This window comes from Ceratotherium simum, chromosome 22 (assembly GCF_057802395.1).
Source record: "Ceratotherium simum simum isolate JZ-2026a chromosome 22, ASM5780239v1, whole genome shotgun sequence".
Classification (NCBI taxonomy): domain Eukaryota; kingdom Metazoa; phylum Chordata; class Mammalia; order Perissodactyla; family Rhinocerotidae; genus Ceratotherium; species Ceratotherium simum.
In genome coordinates, this window is record NC_141921.1 from 10,354,194 (window position 1) to 10,376,577 (window position 22,384).

Sequence of the window (22,384 nt, forward strand, 5' to 3'; positions counted from 1 at the left end):
ATGCAAGTATGAGAAAAAGAACTCAACATGGCACAGATGTTGGATATAGCATAAAAAGACTTTAAAGCAGCTATTGTAAACATGCCCAAAGAATTAAAGGAAAATATGTTCAAAGAGTAAAGGAAAATATGGTCCTAATGAGTGAACAAATAGGGAATCCCAGCAGACATGTAGCAACTAAGAAAAAGACCAAATGGAAATTTTAGAACTGAATAAAACATTAACTGAAATGAAAAATACACTAGATGGGCTTAACAGCATATTGGAGATGGCAGAAGAAAGAGTCAGTTACCTTGAAGATAGATCAATAAAAATGATACCCTCTGAAGAATCTGAGAAAAAAAGACTGAAGAAAAACAAAGAGAACATCAGAGACCTGTGGACAGGAGCAAGGAAATGGTCTGATATATGCTCTTATTTTAAAAGCCAGCATAATCTAGATTCCAAAACTGAGAAAGGACAATAAAGAAAAGAAAATTATAGGTCCAATTCTCTTATGAACAAAAACCTAAATAAAATATTAGATAACATAATACAAAAGCATATTCACAAAATAGCCTAGTATGGGACTATGAGGAAGGTACACCACCAGAAAAACCTATCAATGTAACTCACATCATAAATAAGCTCAAGTTGAAAGCTCATATGATTATCTCAATAATCAGTGTAGAAAGAGCATTTGACACTGTTCAATACCTATTTTTGTATGAATTAATATGGAACTAAACATACAAAAGTAGAAAAATAGTATAATGAATTCTAGCATACCTGTCATCAGCAATTACATGGCTAATTTGTTCCAATCATACTCTCACCCACTCTCCACCACTCCCACCTCCCACCACTCCCACCTCCCACCACTTCCACCTCCCACCACCACTGGAGTGTTTGAAGGAAATCCCAGATATCATATTTCATCCATAAATACTTCAGTGTATATGACTTTTTAAAAGGGGCCTTTTTTTAAAGAACAGGACCCCAGTACCATTATCATTCCTAAAATATTTATCAAAGATTATCATATGTCCAGTCAGCATTCAAATTTCCCCTATTGTCTCATAAACATTTTATATTAGATTATGTCTCTTTAGTCCTTTTTTAATACAGTCTCTCTTCTTTTTTTTCCTTTGCAATATATTTGTTGAAGAAATAATATTGTCTTTATTTTGCTGCTTGCATCCCTATGGTTTTGTTTAACAAGTTCGTTACTTTGACTATTGTATTCCTTGTACATTGCTGATATATTTGGATGCTCGGTCAGGTTCAAGTTGGATTTTTTGGCATGAAAGGTGGTGCTGTGTACTCCTAACTGTACCACCTCAGAAGGGATATAATGTCTGATTCTCTCTCTTTTTGTAATGTTATGATTACAAAATCTTGTCAGACTGACCTACCCATTATAAAATTCCTCATCAGCTTTTCACTAATGGTTTTAGCAGCCATGAATATTCAAATTCTTCATTCCTGTTTATTTATAGCCAGGAGTTTTCTATAAAGAAAACCCATCAACTCTTTGGTCATCCTGAGGTATAGTTCAAACAACAAACATTCACGATGAATGGTTGATTCTTTCTTTTTATTTATCAGTTTTCAGAGTGAGTTGGTTCTTAAATCATCCACAGCTGACTAATGCTTTCTTTCTCCTTTGAGTAACATTACCGACTCATGGATTTTTAACACATCTGATGTGTTTCAATGCACTACAATTGTTATTCTTTTTGGTGCTTGTGGTAGGCAGATTAATTATCCCTCAAAGATGTCCATATCCTAATCCCTGGAACCTGTGACTACGTTATCTTACATGGCAAAGAGAGAATTAAGGTTGCAGATGGAATTACAGTTGCTAATCACCTGACCTTAAGAAAAGAAGATTATCTAAGTAGGCTCAATATAATCACAAGTATCCTTACAAGTGGAAGAGAGAGGTAGAAGAGTAGGTCAGAGTGATGCAATATGAGAAAGATTTGACTTGCCATTGCTGGCTTTGAAGATGGAGGAAAGGGGACCATAAGCCAAGGGATGCTGGTGGCCTCTGAAAACTGGAAAAGGAAAGGAAACAGATTCTCCTCTAGAGCCTCCAGAAAGGAACCCAGCTGACCCCTTGATTTTAGCCCAGCAAGACCTGTGTTAGACTTCTTACCTACAGAATGTAAGATAATAAATTTGTGTTATTTTAGCCTCCAAGTTTGTGGTAATTGGTTATGGTAGCAATAGAAACTCAATGGAGTGCTTATCATCTCTATGAGAAAAATATCAACAATAACAATGGAAAAAACAGATAAACTATTCAATCAGAAAGAGTTTAACAGATTTGCTAGATCAACCTATAAAAATAAATTTTTTCTCTATAGTTGCAATAACAAACTAGTAAATATAATGAAAAATAAGAAACTATTCTCAATAGTATAAACAAAAAGCTATAATTAAATACTACCTAGGAATTAAGTAGGACTCTCATGCAGAAAACTTGAAACTCTAGTAAAGGACATAGAAGATGATCTGATGAATGGAGAAACATTTTATGTTCTTGGATGGGATGATGCACTATTCCAAAGATGTCAATTCCCCAAATTAGTCTATAAATTTGATGTATCACAATAAAAATTCCAGTTGGACTGTTTGAGGAACTTGACAAACTTACTCTAAAATAATAAAACATCGCAAATAGCTAAATCAAGCTCATAAAAAAAAGAGAGAGAGACTTGCCAAACAGTATATTAAGAAGTCACAGTAATAAAGCAGTGTGATACTGTTGTAAGAACAGACAAATAGAACACTGGAACAGAATAGAAAGCTCGAAGACAGAACTCTAGGTAGTTAATATATGATATAGGTCGTGCCACAAATCAATGAGGGGAAGTATAGAATGTTTAGTAGACATTGTTGGGAAATCTAGCTCACTCTCTAGAGGAAACAACGAGTGGATCTTGGATTCCTGTCTAACATCATGTACAAAGACTGAGTCTTGATGGACTGAACGTCAAAATGTGAAGGTTAAAACTAAGAAGTTGATAGGACAAATAGAGGAAATATTTCTGTCACCTAGGAGTGGGGAAGACTTCTTAAAATGTCAGAAACAGAAACACAAAATATACAGCAAAAATGATTGATTTACATCAAAGTTGGCTATTTCTTTTTTTTAATTTATTTATTTTTCCCCCAAAGCCCCAGTAGATAGTTGTATGTCATAGTTGCACATCCTTCCAGTTGCTGTATGTGGGACACGGCCCCAGCATGGCCAGAGAAGCAGTGCCCCAGTGCGCGCCCGGGATGCGAACCCGGGCCGCCAGCAGCGGAGCGCGAGCACTTAACCGCTAAGCCACGGGGCCGGCCCGAAAGTTGGCTATTTCTATGAACTGAAGTACACCCTGGACAAAGTTTATAAACAGATGAAAAAGGGAGAAAACATTTGCGTGTCTAAAACTGACAAGAGATTAATAACTAGAATACACAAGAACGCCTGTAAGAAAGACAAAAACTCCAATAGAAAACGGGAAAAGGATATGAGCAGTTTATAGTAAAAAAAGCAGAAAATCTTATAAACATGTAAAGATATGCTCAGACTCATCAGTAATCTGAGAAATTTAATAGTGATATGGTACTTTAAATCTGTTATACCAGGTAAAACAAGAAAGCTTGATGATGCCAAAATTGGGAAGAATGTGGGGGCATAATAACCCCCAAGCATTGGTGGTGGAGTGTAGACATGTGGCATTCTGGCCAGCAACTTGGAATTATTTGGTCAAACTAAGAATACTCATACTCAATGGCTTAATTTCTCTTCTGTTCGTCATACACTATATGGAAAATTAAAAAACTCAAGCACAAACTGGGGAAGATATTTGCAACACATGTAATAGACAAAGCTTAGTATCTAGAATATATAAAGAGCTCCTACAAATCAGTGTGAGAGAGAAATAATCTAATGGAAAAATGGGCAAGGGAACTACTAGGCAATTCAAGGAGAAAATGGAAAGACTAATAAAACCGTAAAAAGGTGCTCAATCTCAATAATAATGAGATGCAAAATAAATCTATGATGAGATACTAGACTACACACACCCAAAAATATACAAAAATTAAAAATCCAAACAATACTCAAATGTTGGTGAGGATGTAGAAAAATAAGAATTCTTGTACACTCCTGGCAGGAACATAAATTAGTACAACTTTTTTGGAAAATGGTGCGGCATTACCTCTTAAAGCCCCACATGTGCAAAACCTAATACCCAGTCAAACCACTTCCACTCCAGCACACGTGCACTAGTAGACATGTACTAGGATGTCCCTAATGACATTGTTAATAATAGCTAACAATGGAAATAGTACAAATGACCACCAGTAATGGAAAGCATAAGTAAATCAATATATATTCATATATTAGAGTACTGTCCAACAATGGAAAAAACTTCAACTACACAGCATCAACACTGGGTGAATCCCACAACATAATAGTGAGAGAAGCAAGTCACAGGAAAATACGTATAGTATTAACTTCATTTATATAACACCAATAACATGAAAAAATCAGACAATATCTTGTTTAGAAATGCATACATGAATAGAAAAAGTATTTAGAAAAGCAAGGGCATTATTATAACAAAAGTCAGGGTCATGGTTACTTCCAGGGCAAGGAAGGCAATACAATGGTTGGGGCATTTCTAAGGTGCTAGTAATGTTCTGTTTCTTAACCTGGGTGTTAGTTGTACAAGTATTCACTTTTTGTTAGCATTGAAGATGAACATGTTTTATACACTTCTGTATGTATAATATACTTCTCAATAAAAATAATTTTGAAAACGATTGGATTGAGCAATCTCTTAGATTCTTTTCATCTTTGATGGTCTACAGCCCAGGCCCTTTGCAACTGGTTTTATTGTTGGTCTTTCAGGGACAGCGTAGTTTCAGCGATATACATTGAGATGCATACACAGGTGAATCAGCTAGGAAACCTTGAAGGGAGAGGGGGATGCACTAACAGAGAGAATCACAGAATTGGAGACTAGGAAGAGGAACATGACGATCTGATTCAAGCCCCTCTTCTCAGGGAAGCAGCTGGGGTTTTACTTTAGAGCTCCTGGCTTCCAGTCCTGGTTCTGCCTTTGACTTGGGCAGGTCTCCTCTCTAATCCTCAGTTTCCTCATGCTGGCTTTGTTAACTGTATGGTGAAATTCAAATAAGAGAATCAATAATAATAATTATTCTTTTACAGTTGGGGAACCTGAGGTGCAGAGGGACGCCACTAGCCCAAGGTGCCATCACCACTATGGAACTCAGGTTTCCTGAGTGCAAGCCCCTCACCAGTGCACTGTCCCACTACACAAACAGCTATTCTCTCCCTTGTCTGCTTTGGGCCCATAGTTTGACGTCACAGACGATCTGCCCCGCCCCTTCGGAAGCCCCGCCCCTCACGCCGCGCTCCGCCCCCTACCGCTCGCCCTCGCGCGGCGGCTCCGGCGCGTCCCCGCCCGGCCTCTCTTCCGGTCCCACGCCTTCTGGCTGCCATGACAACGGGTCCGCGCCCCGCGCACTGCTGCTGCTCCGGCGGGACCCAGGCTGGACCGCGGGCCCCGGCCTGGGGGCCACAGCTGCCGCCGCCGCCGCCGCCGCCTCTCTCCTCCCCGACCCCGCCCCGCCCCGCGTCTCCCCTCGTCGCTCGGGCCCGCGGCCGGGGTCCCTCCCCGCCGCCCCACCCCGAGCAGATGCCGAAGGTGAAGGCGCTGCAATGCGCCCTGGCGCTGGAGATCCGCTCTGTGAGTACCGGTCGCGCCCCAGCCCCCGCCGCCCGGGGGTCAGGGCGCCCCCGGGATTCACTCGGGACGCCTCCTCTGTTCACCTTCGAGAACCCCGAGTCATCTCAAACCCTCCTTCACCCCCCGACTCACCCTGGGGAGCCTTGACCCCGCGTCCCCTCGGTCTTCCCCGCCTCCGAGCCCGGCGCGCCTCCAGTCCAGCGTGCAGAGGTCTGACCCCGCCTCCGCTCTCGCTGCATCCCAGCTTCCAGCTCCGGGTCCTTCACACCCTTTCCAAACCGCTTCAGAACCGCCCCCCCCCCCCGCCCCTGACTTTCCAGGATTTGGGGGTTTCTCTTTACGTTCCTGTTCTCGGCGCCTGTTCCCGTAGTGAGAGTATTACTGGCGCGTCTCCCCGGTCTTCAGTGCGGGATGTTTCCTTCCTAATCACTGCAGGCCGACTTTTGCAGACAAACGTCCAAGCTTCTGACCAGTGAAGGGGCCTTTACTCTCAGTCTTCAATGTGGAATCCCACACGCAGCAACAGGAATATGTCATCATTGCCCTAGGAACCCTGCCATCGCCCCCCAGGGCCGACCCCTCAGAAGCGATTTCAGGCCCCTCCAATCCCCAGATCCTGCGGCGCCAAGAGGGATCCCGTGTCCCTCCCGGCGCTTTAAGAAAGGCCCCGCCTTTTAGTTCTCTAAACTTGCTGGAGAGGACCTGCAGCCCCACCCGTCCACTCCCACACTTGCTGAAGAGGCTCCTGCCCCCGCCCTGCTGTGGAAGCCCAGCTGGGGCGGAGAACCCGCACGGCCTTCCTCCAGTGAAGGGCTTGGGCCTCGTGCTAGGAGAAAACTCCATCCCTCTTAGTAATCTCAGAAGACCCTTCCAAGGGTTTCTCCACTCCTACCCCTTCCTCCTTCAGAGAACCCGCTCACTGTTCTCTTCAGATGACAGCTCCAGCTTCTCTTCTAGAGGAAATCCCCAAAGAGCCTTTCCATACCCCCATTTTAGACCTACAAGCAGTGTGGAACCGAAATTCATCCTTTAGTCCCTTTTCTCTCCTTCTACCTAAGGCTTCTTTCAGCTCAGGCTTCTCTGTGACCTTCCAGTAAAACTGGGCGTGGATGGGTGGGGGTACTTAAATATCCAACACCGCTCCCCTGGTGCTGCACCCAGAAGCCTCCCCGCTTCCTTCCGCACCCTGTGGCCCGGCTTCTCTCCACTTAGCCCACCCCTGCAGCATCCCCCCGTTCCTGGCTGGCCTTCCTCGCAGTAAAATGAGGCCGCTGCGGCGCAGTCCAGGAACTCTCCAGGGAAGTCACGAGACTGGTTTAGGTCTTTTGTTAGGTCTTCAAGAAGGGAGGGCTGAGGGGGGCAGTGTTGGGAGGGCTGGAGGAGCAGAAAGTTTCTGGCACTCAGTTTGTCTTGAAGCCTGCCGAGAAGTTTCTCTCTGCTGCCTCGGAAACTCTATAGCCTTAGTTTCAGCTGTTTTCCTCCCATAGCTGCCAAAGTGTGGCAACTTTTTTGTAAAGTAAGATTTGTTTAGCAAAAGACTACATGAAGCTTCCTAAACCGCTCGGCCCCGGCAGTTAGTAAAACTGCTCCGGAGTGCAGCCTCCCCAGACTGTTACCGGCTGCCGCTTCCTCCTCTGCTAACCGGCCGGCCTTTGCAGCCTGCTGAGTGCAGCTGCCGCACAGGCTGCCTGCCTCTCCCCTGCTTTGGCGATGCAGACCTTCCAAGAGGAAGGACTTTGGTGTGACTGATTACTGCCTCAAGGAGTCGGAGAAATAAATTTTATTTCCCTGCCCTTTCTCCTCAGTATTAGTTGTACAGCAGAAAGTGAAAGACTGTACAATGGAGCTTTGTTGTTTATCGAGGCTTAAGAAATTATGCAGGTGGAAACATTCCTATTTAATTTTTTTCAACAAACATTTGAGTCACAGAATTTTACAGTTCTAAGAAATCTTAGCTATCATTGGATTTAATTCCTTTTTACAGGTGAGAAAATCATCGAGGCTTAGCATGGCTAATTATTTTTCTAGGGTTGCACAGCTATTAAGGGGCAGATCTGCAACAAGGTGCTTTCTGACTGGCAAAAGCCCTGTTAAATGGCTCTAATGCTCAGAAGGAGCAAAAAAGACTATTAATAACCACAGAAGTTAAACAAGCTTGATTAATTTGGCTTTGATTGAATAGAGGAATTTATGATCATAGATGTTTTCAACATCATTTTTCAATTTTAGTTTTTTCTTAATTTAGTTTAATTTTTTACATTTATATGGTATAAAAGTCAAAACTATATAAAATAATATACTAAGAGAAGTCTGACTTCCAGCCCTGTCTCCTCAAACCTATTTCCCCCCATACTTCTCTGCTCTAGGTAACCATTTTATTGGTTTCTGATTTATTCCTCCAGTGTTTCCTTTTGTGATATAACCTTACATAGATACACACACACTACACTCCCCTCACATATGTTTTTTTTACTTTCCTTCCTTCCTTACACAGTGGGTAACATAGAAACTATTCTGCACTTTGCTGTTTTTCTTTAGTGTATCCTGGAGATCACTCTATATCTATAAAAGTTGACATATTCTTTTTCCTTCAACTTTTTATAGACATTTTTCAAACATAGAAAATAGTTGGAAGGTTCTGCGTATAGGTGCAAATATGGTATCTTCTACCTTAGTCCTGCCTGAGCATTTACATGTAGAAATATATATTTTATTGTAAATTATTTCTGTATTTTCAGTTAGGGCATTGGTTTATTTTTTAGTTACGTGTATAGGTAAATTGCAAACTATTTGTTCTAAAAAGAGGGTTTTAGATCTTATAGAATAGAGACCCAGTGCTCTAGGGAATAGATTTAGAAATGGAGCTACTGAGTCTTAGGGAGTTGTATTAGTTTCCTAGGGCTACTGTAACAATATTCTACAAACTTGATGTCTTAAAACAACAGAAGTTTATTCTGTTGCATTTCTGCAGGCCAGAAGTCCAAAATGAAGGTATAGTTGGGGCAACACGCCCTCAGAAGGCAGTGGGGGTGGGGGTGGGGGAAGTCCTTCCTGGTTCCTTCAGCTTCTGGTGGCTCCAGGCGCTCCCTGGATTGTGACTGCACACCTCCAATTTCCAGTCCTAGAGGTTTCCTCTTCTGTCAATAGCCGGTTTATATCCTTTACCCTTGTAATGTAAGAGTTTTTTTTTTTTTTTCATCTCCTTGAATATATTTTGGATGCTAACCTGTTGGTTATATGTAATGTAAATTTTAAAGATCTTCTAGTTGAAGCTAATTTTTTCACTTATTTTTTGATCTCTTTAATAAATGCCTTTTTTTTTTTTTGACACTGGTAAACAAAGAGTTCTATTGCTTTCTTAAGTTAACTTTTTATGGAACTATAGCATATATTCAGAAAGTGTACAAATTCTAAGGGTGTAATCACCACCCAGATCATAATTGAGACTATTCTCAGCACCCGAGATTGCTCCCTGGTGCTCTGTCCCTCCCAGCCATTCCACCTGCCCCCCTTCCCCTCCCAGAGGTAAGCACCATCATGACTTGTATCACAGCATAGTGTGGACTTTTGAAATCTCTTCTCAAGTGTGAACTTTTTTATGTCTAACTTCTTTGTGAGAATTTATTTCTGTCATTTTGTGAGGCAATAGTTCTTTATCCATTTTATTGTTTTTCTCCCAGCTTTACTGAGATATAATTGGCACATAACATTGTATAAGTTTAAGGTGTACAACATGTTGCTTTGATACATTTACAAATTGTAAAACGATTACCACCATAGTATTAGTTTCCACCTCCATCTTGTCACACAGTTACCATTAAAGATCTATTCCCTTAGCAACATTCGAGTATATAAAATAGTATTATTAGCTATAATCACCATGTTACACATTAAATACCCAAACTTGTTAATTTTATTTTTTTTTAAACACTTTTTTTTCCCCCCTAAAGCCCCAGTAGATAGTTGTATGTCATAGTTGCACATGCTTCTAGTTGCTGTATGTGGGATGCGGCCTCAGCATGGCCGGAGAAGCGGTGTGTCGGTGCGCACCCGGGATCCGAACCTGGGCTGCGAGCAGTGGAGCGCGGGCACTTAACCGCTAAGCCACGGTGCCGGCCCCAAACTTCTTAATTTTATAATTGGGAGTTTATACCCTTTGACCGATGACTCCCCATTCACCCCCATCCCAACCCTTGGTAACCACTACTCTACTCTGTTTCTCTGAGTTTGTTCTTTTTAGATTCCACATATAAGTAATATCATACAGCATTTGACTTTCTCTGTCTGATTTATTTCACTTAGCATAACACCCTCAAGGTCCATCCAAGTTGTTGCAAACAACAGGATTTCCCCCTTTCTCATGGCTGAATCATATTACGTTATATATATATTCTTTATCCATTCATCTCTTGATGGACACTTAGGTTGTTTTCATATCTTGGCTATTGTGAGTAATACTGTAATGAACATGGGAGTGCAGATGTCTCTATGAGATCCTGATTTCAATTCCTTTGGATATATACCCGGAAGTTAGATTGCTGAATCATATGGCAGTTCTGTTTTTAATTTGTTGAGGAACCTCCATACCGTTTTCTATAGTAGCTGTACCCAATTTGCATTCCCATCAACAGTGCATTAGAGTTCCCTTTTCTCCATACCCTTGCCAACACTTATCATCTCTTGGCTTTTTTTTTTTTTTTTGATGAGGAAGATTGGCCCTGAGCTGACATCTGTGCCAGTCTTCCTCTGTTTTGTGTATGGGACACCACCAAAGCATGGCTTGATGAGCAGTGTGTAGGTCTGCACCCGGGATCCGAACCTGCGAACCCTGGGCCACTGAAGCAGAGCACTTGAACTTAACCACTATGCCACTGCGCCGGCCCCTTGTCTTTTTGATAATAGCCATTCTAATTGGTGTGAAGTGATATCTCATTGTGGTTTTGATTTGCATTTTCCCGATGATTACTGATGTTGAGGACCTTTTCATGTACCTGTTGGTCATATGTATGTCTTCTTTGGAAAACTGTCTATTCAGTTCCTCCGTATCCATTCTATTGATGATGGACATTTTCATTTTTTCCAGTTTTGGAATATTACAAATTTTGCTCTTATGAATATTCTTGTATGTGTATGCATTCTTGTATGCACATTCTTTATTCAGCCACATTGCTGAAATCTCAGATTAGTTCTAATAGTTACTTGGATTTTCTATGTGGAAAATCCTGTTGTTTGCAAATACAGACAGTTTTGACTTCTCCTGTACAATCTTTTTTTCTTTTCTTTCCTTTATCTTACTTATATCCTTGATTAGAATGCCCAGTATAATGTTAAATAGTGGGAATAATAGTAGATATACTTGTCTTTTTATTTTAAGTTACACCTCTGAAGTTTCACCAGTAAGTATTAGATTGAATCTTATCAAATTGCTGACAAGGGAGTATTTTTGACTAAAAAAACACAGGACCATTTCATATAGTTCAACCTAATATAATAATGGCTGTAAGATTTTCATTTATTGAGTCAAGAAAGTTCCCTTCTATTCCAAATTTAAAATATATCCTCAGCATTGAATTACATTGAATGCTTTTTCTCAATCTAATAAGATTGTTATATAATATTGTCCCCATAGTCTATGAAAAGGACGCGTTTTGTGATGTAGCTCTTTCCATTCTTACGGTAAATTTTTTTCAGTCAGGATGTATTACTTTTACTCTATTTTGCTGGATTTGATTGGCTGATTTTTCATTTAGGATCTTTCATTTGTGTTCATAGATGAGATTTTAACTTTATGAGTCAAATACTTATTTCATTTAGCTTTAGGTTTTTTATTCTTAAAACGTTTATTTTGAAATACTTCAGACATACAAAAAGTTATAAAGAGTAACAGAATGAACACCCATGTACCCACCCACCAGCTTAAGAAGTAAAACATTACAGATAAAGGTGAAGTCTCCTCTCTCTCTCTCTCTCTCTCTCTCCCTCTCTCCCTCTCTCTCTCTCTCTCTCTCTCTCTCTCTCTCTCTCTCTCTCTCTCTCTCTCTCTCTCTCTCGGAATCCGTCCTCCCTTCTTCCCTTTGGCTAGTCACTATTCTGAATCTGTGTTATCATTCCTTTACAGTTCTCAATATTTTTCTCATTTTAATATCTGTCTTGATTTACTTTCAGGTGATGCTAACTGGTATCCCAGAAGAATTGATAACATTGTTCTAAAATTATTTGGCTCTAAACATTTTGTCATTTTTGTGATTTCTACTTTAGCTTATGAGCTATTTAGGAGTTTGTTTTAATTTCAAGAATTTATATATGTGTGTATACTCCTCCCCCCCAACACACGTACATACATACTATCTTTTATTTTAAGTTAATTGCATTGGGGTATTGAATGAGGTCTGCATGATACTGATTATTTTGGTTGAGATTTCCTTTGTGTCTTAATGCTTATCCAGTTATAGTTGTTCTCCATTTACTTGAAAATAATATATGACTGCATTCGTTAGATGTCGGGCTCTATCTGTCCTTATCAAATCAAGTTTATTTTCTCTGAATATCTTCAATTCCATATTAATGTTTTGTCTGCATGATCTACCAGGTTGTGATGGAGATATATTAAAATCTTCGCTATGATTATGTATTTTCACTTTGTCCTTGATGTATTCCAATACACTGTGATGTTTAGAACTGTGGTTTCATTTCTATTTATTCTGTTTTGTACTGGGTATTTGCTTTCCATCTGAGAATTTATGGGTTTCTTCAGTTCTGGAAAATTCTTAGCTATTATATCTTTGAATATTGTTTTTCTGCTGTTCTTACCGTTCTTCTGACAGTACTATTAGACATATTTTGGAACTTTTGTCTATTCTCCTTGTTTCTTATGTGCTTTTTTTAATGTAATATTTATTTTTATATCTTGGTCTAGGAGAATTCTTCAGTATCATATTCTTATTTAGTTATTAAGTTAATTTTTTAAAATCTTCTCTATTGAGATTTTTAACTTCATTGACTACGTAGTCCAACATTCTCATTTAATCTCTTTTTAAATATCTGCCAAATATTTTCATTTTCATCTGCTTTAATTTCATAGTTTTTGTTTTTTTATGGAATCTTTTCCCTTTAGTAGATGAAAGATCCTAAATACTTATTTTCAAGTTGTTTTCAGATTGTGTAAATTAATTTTCATTTGAAGTGAATTTGTCTCCTGATTGTCAGTTGTGTTGGTTTTCTTACTGCTTGAGGTTGCACTGAAATTATAGACTAATTTTGGGATATCTTAACAATATTGAGTCTTTCAACCATGAACCTGGTATATTTTTCCATGTGCTTAGGTGTTCAGTTTCTTTCAGTGATGTTTGTAGTTTTCAGTATAGATGTCTTACACATAGTTTGTTAAATTTATACCTAAGTAGTGCATACCTAAGTTTTTAACGCTATTGTAAATGGTATTTTTTGTTTGTTTGTTTGTTTTTTAGTGAGGAACATTGGCCCTGAGCTAACATCTGTTGTCAATCTTCCTCTTTTTTTTTTTTTTTTTTTTGAGGAAGATCAGCCCTGAGCTAACACCCATGCCAATCCTCCTCTTTTTGCTGAGGAAGACTGGCCCTGGGCTAACATCTGTGCCCATCTTCCTCCTCTTTTACATGGGACGCTGCCACAGCATGGCCTGACAAGTGGTGCATCGGTGTGCGCCCAGGATCTGAACCTGGGCCCCCAGCAGCGGAGCCCGCACACTTAACTGCTACGCCACAGGGCCAGCCCCCAAGCTTCCTCTTTTTGCATGAGGAAGATTGTCCCTGAGCTAACATCTGTGCCAATCTTCCTCTATTTTTTGTGTGTGGGTTGCCGCCGCAGCATGGCTTGATGAGTGGTGTAGGTCCATGCCTGGGATCCGGACCCGCGAACCCTGGGCGGCTGAAACGGAGTATGCGAACTTAACCACTGCACCACCCAGCTGGCCCTTGTAAATGGTATTTTATTTTTTATTTTTTTTTATAATTTTTATTTATTTTTCCCCCCAAAGCCCCAGTAGATAGTTGTATGTCATAGCTGCACATCCTTCTAGTTGTTGTATGTGGGACGCGGCCTCAGCATGGCCGGAGAAGCGGTGCCTTGGTGCGCGCCAGGGATCCGAACCCGGGCCGCCAGCAGCGGAGCGCCCGCACTTTAACCGCTAAGCCATGGGGCCAGCCCTGTAAATGGTATTTTAAAAAATTTTATTTTATAAGTGTCTTTGCTAGAAGAGAGAAATAAAATTGAGTTTTGCATATTGAACTTATATCCCGTGCCATCGCTAAACTTCCTTATTATTTCTAGTAGCAACTTTGTAGATTGTAGATCACAATTATGTTTCTGAACATGGATTCAGTTTTACTTCTTCCTTTTCAATCTGAATTCTTTTTATTTTTAAATTTCTTTTTCTTGTCCTTTCACATTGGTAGAACCATAGTACATTGTCGAATAGACATGTTGAGTGTGGACATCCTTACCTTTTTGCTGGTATTTGGGGGAAGCATTCACTCTTTCCACATTGAGTATGTATGATATCAGAGTCAGGCTTTTTCGTAGATATTCTTTATCAGCTGAGGAAATTTCCTTCAGTCCCTAGTTTGCTTGGAGCTTTCATCATGAATGGGTCTGCAATTTCGTCAAATGCCTTTTCTACAGTAAAAGAATTGGAGGGAATTTCTAAAATTTAATGCTGTAATATACCTTTTAGAAGTGAATTAATTATATCTAGCAAAGTTTGATATGCTGTCTTTTCATTTTCATGCAGTTGAAAGTATTTTCTGATTTGTCTTGTAATTCTCTGACTCATGATTGATTTAGGAATATATTGTTTAATTTCTAAATGTTTAGATTTTTTTCTGGATATCTTCCTATTATTGATTTCTAGTTTAATTTCATGTGGTTAGAGAATATATTTTGCACAATTTTAGTCCTTTTATGTTTATTGAGACTTGTTTTATGGCTCACAATATCATCTATCTTGATGAATGTTTTCATGAGCACTTGGAAAAAATATGTGTATTCTATTGTTGGATGGAGTATTATGTGAATATCAATTAGGTCAAATTACTTGAATGTTGTTCACATTTTCTATACTCTTAATAATTTTTTGACTGCTTACTTTATTAGTTACTGAGAGGAAAGTGTTGAAATTCAGTTATATAATTTTTTGCTTCATTTATTTTGACACTGTATTGTTAGGTGCTTACACATTTAATTTTGTTATACCTTCCTGATAAATCAAATTTTTAATCAATATGAAATGTTCCACTTTAACCTTGGTAATCTGTCTCTTTCTGAGGTCTACTTTATATCGTATTGAGATAGCCACCCTAGCTTTCTTATGATTAGTGAATGCATGGTGTGTCTTTTTCTGTCGTTTTGCTTTTATCTTGAATCTTTAATTTTTTAAAAATTGAGATATAGTTTACATATCATAAAATCCACTCTTTTAAAATGTACAATTCTGTAAATTTTAGTATATTCACAAAGTTGTACAATAGTTGCCACTAATTCCAGAACATTTTCGTCACCCCATAAAGAAAACCATTCCCCATTCTCTCTCTTCCCCCAGCCCCTGGCTACCACTAGTCTAATTTCTAGGTCTATGGTCTTGCCTATTCTGGCCATTTCTATAAATTGAATCACAAAATGTATGGCCGTTTGTGTATGCCTACTTTTACTTAGCATAATCTTTTTAAGGTTCATCCATGTTGTAGCATGTATTATCAGTACTTTATTACTTTTTATGGCCAAATAATATTCCATTGTATGGATATACCACATTTGCTTATCCAGTCGTCAATTGATGGATATTTGGGTTGTATACACTTTTTGGCTATTATGAATAATGCTGCTGTACTTTTCTATGCATTTTTTGTGTTGACATATGTTTTCAGTGCTCTTGGGTATATACCTAGGAATTGCTAGATCTTGTGGTAACTCTGTTTAATTTTTTCCATAGTGGCTGTGCCATTTTACTTTTCTGTCAGGAATGTATGAGTGTTTCAATTTTTCGGCATCCTCCCCAACTCTTGTCTTTGTCCATCTTTTTGATTTTAGCCATCCTAGTGGATGTGAAGAGATACCTCATTGTGGTTTTGATTTATATTTCCCTAATGACTAATTGTTTTGAACATATTTTCATGTGCTTATTGGCCATTTGTTTATCTTCTTTGGAGAGATGCCTGTTTTTTTTGCTGCATGTATTTTGGGACTCTACGTGCATGTATGTTTATAATTGTTATGTCTTCTTGAAATATGTCTTATATATGTTTTTAATTATGTCATTATAAAATGTCCTTCTTTGTTTTTAGTACCAATTTTTGTTTTAATGTCTATTTTGGGACTCTACGTGCATGTATGTTTATAATTGTTATGTCTTCTTGAAATATGTCTTATATATGTTTTTAATTATGTCATTATAAAATGTCCTTCTTTGTTTTTAGTACCAATTTTTGTTTTAATGTCTATTTTGTCTGATATTAGTATAACCACTGTAGTCTTTTTTGCTTACTGCTTGCATAGTATATTTTTTCCATTCTTTTACTATCAACCCATTTGTGACTTGCAATCTAAAGTGTGTCTGTTGTAGACAACATATAGTTGGAATATAGCTTTTAATCCATTCTGCCAAGCTCTACCTTTTTTTTAAATTTTTTTGTGAGGAAGACCAGCCCTGAGCTAACATCCGTTGCCAATCCTCCTCTTTTTGCTGAGGAAGACTGGCCCTGGGCTAATATCCATGCCCATCTTCCTCTACTTTATATGGGACGCCACCACAGCATGGCTTGACAAGCAGTGCATCAGTGCGCACCCAGGATCCGAATGTGTGAACCCCAGGCTGCCAAAGTGGAGCATGTGCACTTAACCACTGCGCCACCAGGCCAGCCCCAAGCTCTACCTTTTGACTGGAGTGTTTAGTCAATTTACCTTTAATGTAATCACAGATATGGTAGGATTTATCTCTGTTATTTTATTTGTTTTCTGTATGTCATGTCTTTTTTTTGTTTCTCTATTTCTGTGTTAGTGCCTTCTTTTGTGTTAACTGTTTTCTAGTGTACCATTTTAATTCCCTTGTTTCTATTACTATATTATTTCAGTTATTTTTTTAGTGATTGTCCTGGGGTTCACAATTAACTTCTTAATTTATAACAGTCTAGTGTGGATTAGTACCATTTTTAATTTCAATAGTACACAAACCCTTTGCTTCTATTTAGTTCCTTTCCCTCTCCTCTTCTGAATGATTTTATTGTCATACAAATTACATCTTTAAATATATAAGTCCATCAATACAGTTTAATAATTGTTGCTTATGTAATTTTATTTTAAATAAGAATGGAAAAATCAGAGAGGAAAACAACATTTACACTGCCTTTCTATTTAACTGTGTAGTTCCCTTTATTTTTTCTTGTGGATATGAGTTACTGTCTAGTGTCCTTTTATTTCAAATGAAGAATTCTCTTTAGTGCTCCTTGTAGGGAAGTTCTGCAGTGATGAATTATCTGTTTTTGTTTATCTGAGAATGTCTTAGTTTTCCTTGCTTTTTGAAGAAAAATTTTTCTGGATATTGAATTCTTGTTTGAAAGAGTCTTCTTCCAGCACTTTCAATAAGTCATCCTGCTTCCTTCTGGCTTCATGTTTCTGTAATCAGCTGTTAATCCTATTGAGGGTTTCTGGTACCTGCTGAATCACTTCTCTTTTGCTGCTTTCAAGATTCTCTCTTCATCTTTGTCTTTCGAAAATTGGGTAATGATGTGTGTGGTTTGGAGTTCTTTGAGCTTGTTGGATGTGTAAATTGCTTTCCTTTAAATTATGGAAGTTTTCATCCATTATTTCTTCACATATTTTTTTGTGGCCCTTTCTTCTCTCCTTCTGGGGCTCCCATTATATCTATGTTTTTGTACTTGATGGGATCCCACAGGTCTCCGAGAATATTCATTTTTCTTTCTGTTCCTCAGACTGGATAATCTCAATTGACGTATTTTCAGGTTCACTGATTCTTTCTTCTGCCAGCTCATATCTGCTCTTGAGCTTCTCTAGTGAATTTTTCATTTCTTTTTTTTTTTTTTTTGTGAGGAGGACTAGCCCTGAGCTAACATCAAATGCCAATCCTCCTCTTTGTTTGCTGAGGAAGACTGGTCCTGGGCTAACATCCGTGCCCATCTTCCTCTACTTTCTATGGGATGCCGCCACAGCATGGCTTAACAAGCGGTGCGTCGGTGTGCGCCCGGGATCCAAACCGGTGAACCCTGGGCCACCGCAGCGGAGCACGTGCACTTAACCGTTTGCGCCACCAGGCCGGCCTACATTTCTCTTTTGTACTTTTCAACTCTAGAATTCTGTTTCATTCTTTTTTCTAATATAATTTCTATATATTTATTGATATTCCCTATATGATGAGGCATCATTACCATGTTGCCATACTTTTCCTTTAGATCTTTAGACAAGGTTTCCTTTGGTCCTTTTCCATATTTATAATAGATGATTTAAAGTCTTTGTTTAGTAAGCCCAACTTCTGGGCTTCCTCAGGGACAGTTTATATTGACTGCCTTTTTCCATGTGTATGGGCCGTGCTGTTACTTCTTTGCATGTCATAATTTTTGTTGAAAACTAGACATTTTAAATAATAGAATGTGGGACTCTGTTATTCAGACTCTTCCTATTTCCCAGGGTGTATTGTTTGCTGTTGTGGTTGTTACTTTTTGTTTTTTTAGTTATTTCCTGAATAAAGTCTGTATTCTTTGTTGTACTTGTGGCCACTGAAGTGTCCGCTCAGTTAGCTTTGTGGCTCGCTAATGACTGGACTTATATTTCCTTGAATTCCTTGAACGAGTAAATCTCCCAGCCTTTGCTGAGGATCTGTGTATGCACGTTGGGGCATGCTTTCTGTGCCCTGCAGGCACTTTACAACTCTGTCGTAGCCTTCACTTCCAACTTTCCCAAAGCCTCAAGGTCAGCCAGAAATGAGAGATCAGGGCTTCCTCAGGTTATTTCTAGGCATGCACACAGCCCTGCACATGTGCTTGATTTTCTAAATTGCCAAGAATATAACATAGCCTGTCAAAGACACCCCCCAACTTGTGAGTTTTTTGATCAGCTTATTTTTTGCCCCAATTGTGATCACTGCCTTAGGCATCTGATGTTAAACAATTGCTGCTGATTGTTTTTGACAAACACCTTCGGGAGAAAGGCTGTTTGCAGTGAGTAAGCTCTGATTTGGGCCAAATAAAGAGAAGCTCTGTGAATGGGGGTTTCCATGGTACTTTCAGACAGGTCAAATAAAGACAGTTCCCTGGGGATGCAGCTTTTGGGTAGTTCTAAACCTGTTCTTTTCTAGTGGCTGTGGGGCTGCTGGTTTTCATGGCTACCTTGATTGTAAGGGCTTTGGTTTTCAAGGCTACAGAAGACTTAAGTAGAGGGGATTGGGAATAGAGTATGTTAAAACACCACAATATTACTGTTTTTATCAAAATTCGGCTATTTTTATTGGATAAATTCCTCCTCATATTGTTGCAAACCTCTGGTTAATTTCTAGAACTGCAAAAAGTTGATTTTGATAGTTTTTGGTAGTGTTCTCATTGCTTTTATAGAGGCTGATTTTTGGAGATATTTGCTCCACCATTCTGAAAGTGCTTTTTCTTTATGTGTCTTTACCTTAAAGTGATTTTTTTGGAGACAGCATATCATGTCCTGCTTTTTTGTCCTATCTGACAATTTCTGCATTTTAATTAGAATTCTTAGAATATTTACATTTATATAATTATCCATATGGTTGGTTGAAGTCAACCACTTTGCTATTTATTTTCTATTTGTTCCATCTGATTTTTTTAACCCGCTTTTCCTGCTTTCTTTTTGGAAAGCTACAGAGTATTCCTTTAAAGGTGGCAGAATTTGTAGAATTAAGGATGAGAAAAAAGTCATGCCTTTTTGCATATATTACAAATTGGAAAGAGACTCAGTTTCCAGTGAGGACAATTAGAACTGTGCTGTTCAATGGAAATATCATATGAGCCACAAATTAGAGCCAAAGATGTAATTTTAAATTTTCTTCTAGGTACATTAAAAACTTAAAAGAAGTAGATAAAATTGATGTTAATAATAATTTTATTTAAATCAATATATTCAAAGTATTATCATTTTAACATGTAATTAATATAAAAGTTATTAGTGAGATATTCTATATCGTTTTTTGTAATGAGTCTTAAAAATCTTTTCGAACAAGTCTTCACAAGCTCCAAAATCTTGTATTTTACGCTTACAGTCCATCTCAATTTGGACTAGTCACATCTCTAGGCTTTAGTGGCTAGCAGCTACCACATTGAGTAACACAGATTTGGACAGACTCTAACAGGTCTGATTTTAATGAGGCAGAGTAGGAAGTGAAGCTGATGGATAGAATGAGATTTGCTGAGGACCTTGATTTTAATAGATTTTAACAATCAATAGGGAATAAATATATTAGGACAAGAGTGGGAAGTAGAATAGGAAGTAGAAGTAGATGGAGTCAACATAACTGACATAGAAAGTAATCTTAACTGCTGTGTGCAAACGGACATGATGTCTTAGTCATTTATTCAATGCAATAGTTTGTTACGATGGCAGATGGTAATGGTTTTCAGTCTAACAACAACTATAGCAAGTATTGGTTGACTGCTCTGTCAGGCACTGTTGAAACACTTTCACTGTATTGTGTTAATTCATTGACTGTGTGACTTTAAATCACCTACACCTTCTTGGGGGTCTGTTGTTTTCATTTATAAAAAATCTGAAGCTGTACTAGATAATCTCTAAACTTCTTATTAATACTGAAAGTCTATGTTTTTGGATACACTGATGAGGAGAATAAAATTTCTGACCTTAGGGAATTTATAATCAAATAAAAGATGTGAGATGTACCCACTTAATAAAATACATGGAGACAGTAATTAGGTCCTTAAGAGAACTACAAAATGCTATGAGAATCTAAAACATATTTACTTTAATAGAGATCTTCCTAGACTTACGATGGAGTTACATCCAGATAAACCCATCCTAAGTTGCAAATATCTTAAGGTGAAAATGCATTTACTACACCTAACCTACTGAACATCATAGCTTAGCCTAGCCTACCTTAAACTTGCTCAAAACACTTACATTAGCCTACAGTTGGGCAAAATCTTCTAACACAAAGCCTATTTTATAATAAAGTGTTGAATATCCCCTGTAATTTATTGAAAGTGAAAAACAGAATGGTTGTATGGGTATAGAATGGTTGTAAGTGTACCAGTTGTTTACCCTGATGATCGTGGCTCCCTGCTGCTGCCCAGCATTAGGAGAGTATTTTACCACGTACCGTAATGTGATACGAAAAGATCAAAATTCAAAATTCTAAGTATGTTTCTACTGAATACATATCGATTTCGCACTATCGTAAAGTTGGAAAATCATTAAATCGCACCTTTCTTAATTCGGGGACCATCTGTATAGTAAATTCATAATAAATGTTTGAATTATATTGAATTGAATAATGATAGCTGGTGAATCAAGAGAGGGCAGTTGTGTAGGAGATGGCAGTTGATGTAAGCCTTGGGAAGTGGTGGCAGTAAATTAAGAGGAGATGGAATAGAGTAGTAAGGAGTAGTAATCCAGATAATGGAAGAATGTGAGACAAGAAAGTAATGTGTGTATTCAGAGGACAATAAAAAATATGCTTTGATTGTATTATTAGGGAGTGTTGAGTAATATTACTATGTGGGTAGGTTAGATTCAAATTTTAGAGAGCCTTTAATATCTTATTAAGGGTATGTTTGATACCTGACAATGAAAAATGGCAGGGACTGGAGAGACAGTGCTGTGTATTTTTCAGAAACCCCACATTTTATGCCTATACTTTCTGTCAATCATGAGGATAGTTAAGTGCAATTTCATATTTAAAAAATATTTCATTGGGCTAGAAACTTATAATTCACTAGCTTTGAAATTTTGTCGTATTACTTTTCATGAGTGTGTATGGGCTGCTAGTTAGGGTAATACAGGTCAGATTTGTGCTTTTTATGGGTATTTTTTTTTTTGTCCTCTAGTATAGTGCTTTATTTCTGCTGAGTTTAATCCTTTGTGATTAAATGATGCTGAATAAGGTTATGTCAGCATTCAGCATAAAGTGGTCGCCTAAGGCTGACTGTTTATAACTGTTAGTGTCTGTCCCAAGAGCCAGTACATAGAGCTTTGAATGTGGCACAGTACATAGAGCTTTGAATGTGGCACAAATAACCAAATGGAAAAATCATAGATTTCTCAGAGAGATGGATGTTATAAAGGCATTTCATTTAACTCTGTAAACACTAGAATCTCTCTCTCTTTTTTGTGTGTGTATTTTATTAGCTTAACAGACTACTCTCTTTATGTAATGTTTTATAAGTTATTTTAGTAGGATAGTTGAAGGAATTCATAAAGCAGTTACATCCATCTATCTAATTTCTTTCAGGTAACTTGTCCAGGAGTGCTACTGAAAGACAAGGAGGACATCTATCTTAGCATCTGTGTGTTTGGCCAATACAAAAAGACACAATGTGTCCCAGCCACTTTTCCACTGGTCTTCAATGCCAGAATGGTGTTTGAAAAGGTGAGTTCAAATATCAGATCAAATATTA

General features: G+C 38.3%; 1 protein-coding gene and 1 long non-coding RNA gene across 7 annotated transcripts in view; one reads left to right on the forward strand and one right to left on the reverse strand.

Moving 5' to 3' along the window:
- LOC147914049 (uncharacterized) overlaps positions 1-6,013 on the reverse strand; it is a 74,815-nt gene extending 68,802 nt beyond the window's left edge. Inside the window, exons 1-2 of one of the 2 annotated variants that reach the window (XR_015555753.1) lie at positions 5,886-6,013; positions 4,346-5,158 (exon numbers count right to left, since the gene is read on the reverse strand). This is a non-coding gene — a long non-coding RNA (uncharacterized LOC147914049). Of the gene's footprint in view, positions 1-4,345; positions 5,159-5,885 lie in introns of those variants that run through there. The other variant, XR_015555754.1, reaches the window with a different exon arrangement.
- Positions 5,543-22,384, forward strand: part of SPATA6 (spermatogenesis associated 6) — a 131,954-nt gene continuing 115,112 nt past the window's right edge. For 3 of the 5 annotated variants that reach the window (XM_087445976.1, XM_004438524.3, XM_014793833.2), the window contains exons 1-2: positions 5,544-5,753; positions 22,219-22,356. In XM_087445976.1, coding sequence (XP_087302102.1) covers positions 5,703-5,753; positions 22,219-22,356 — 189 coding nt within the window. In that variant the 5' untranslated portion in view covers positions 5,544-5,702. Of the gene's footprint in view, positions 5,754-22,218; positions 22,357-22,384 lie in introns of all 5 variants that reach the window. The other 2 variants (XM_087445977.1, XM_087445978.1) reach the window with 1 other exon arrangement.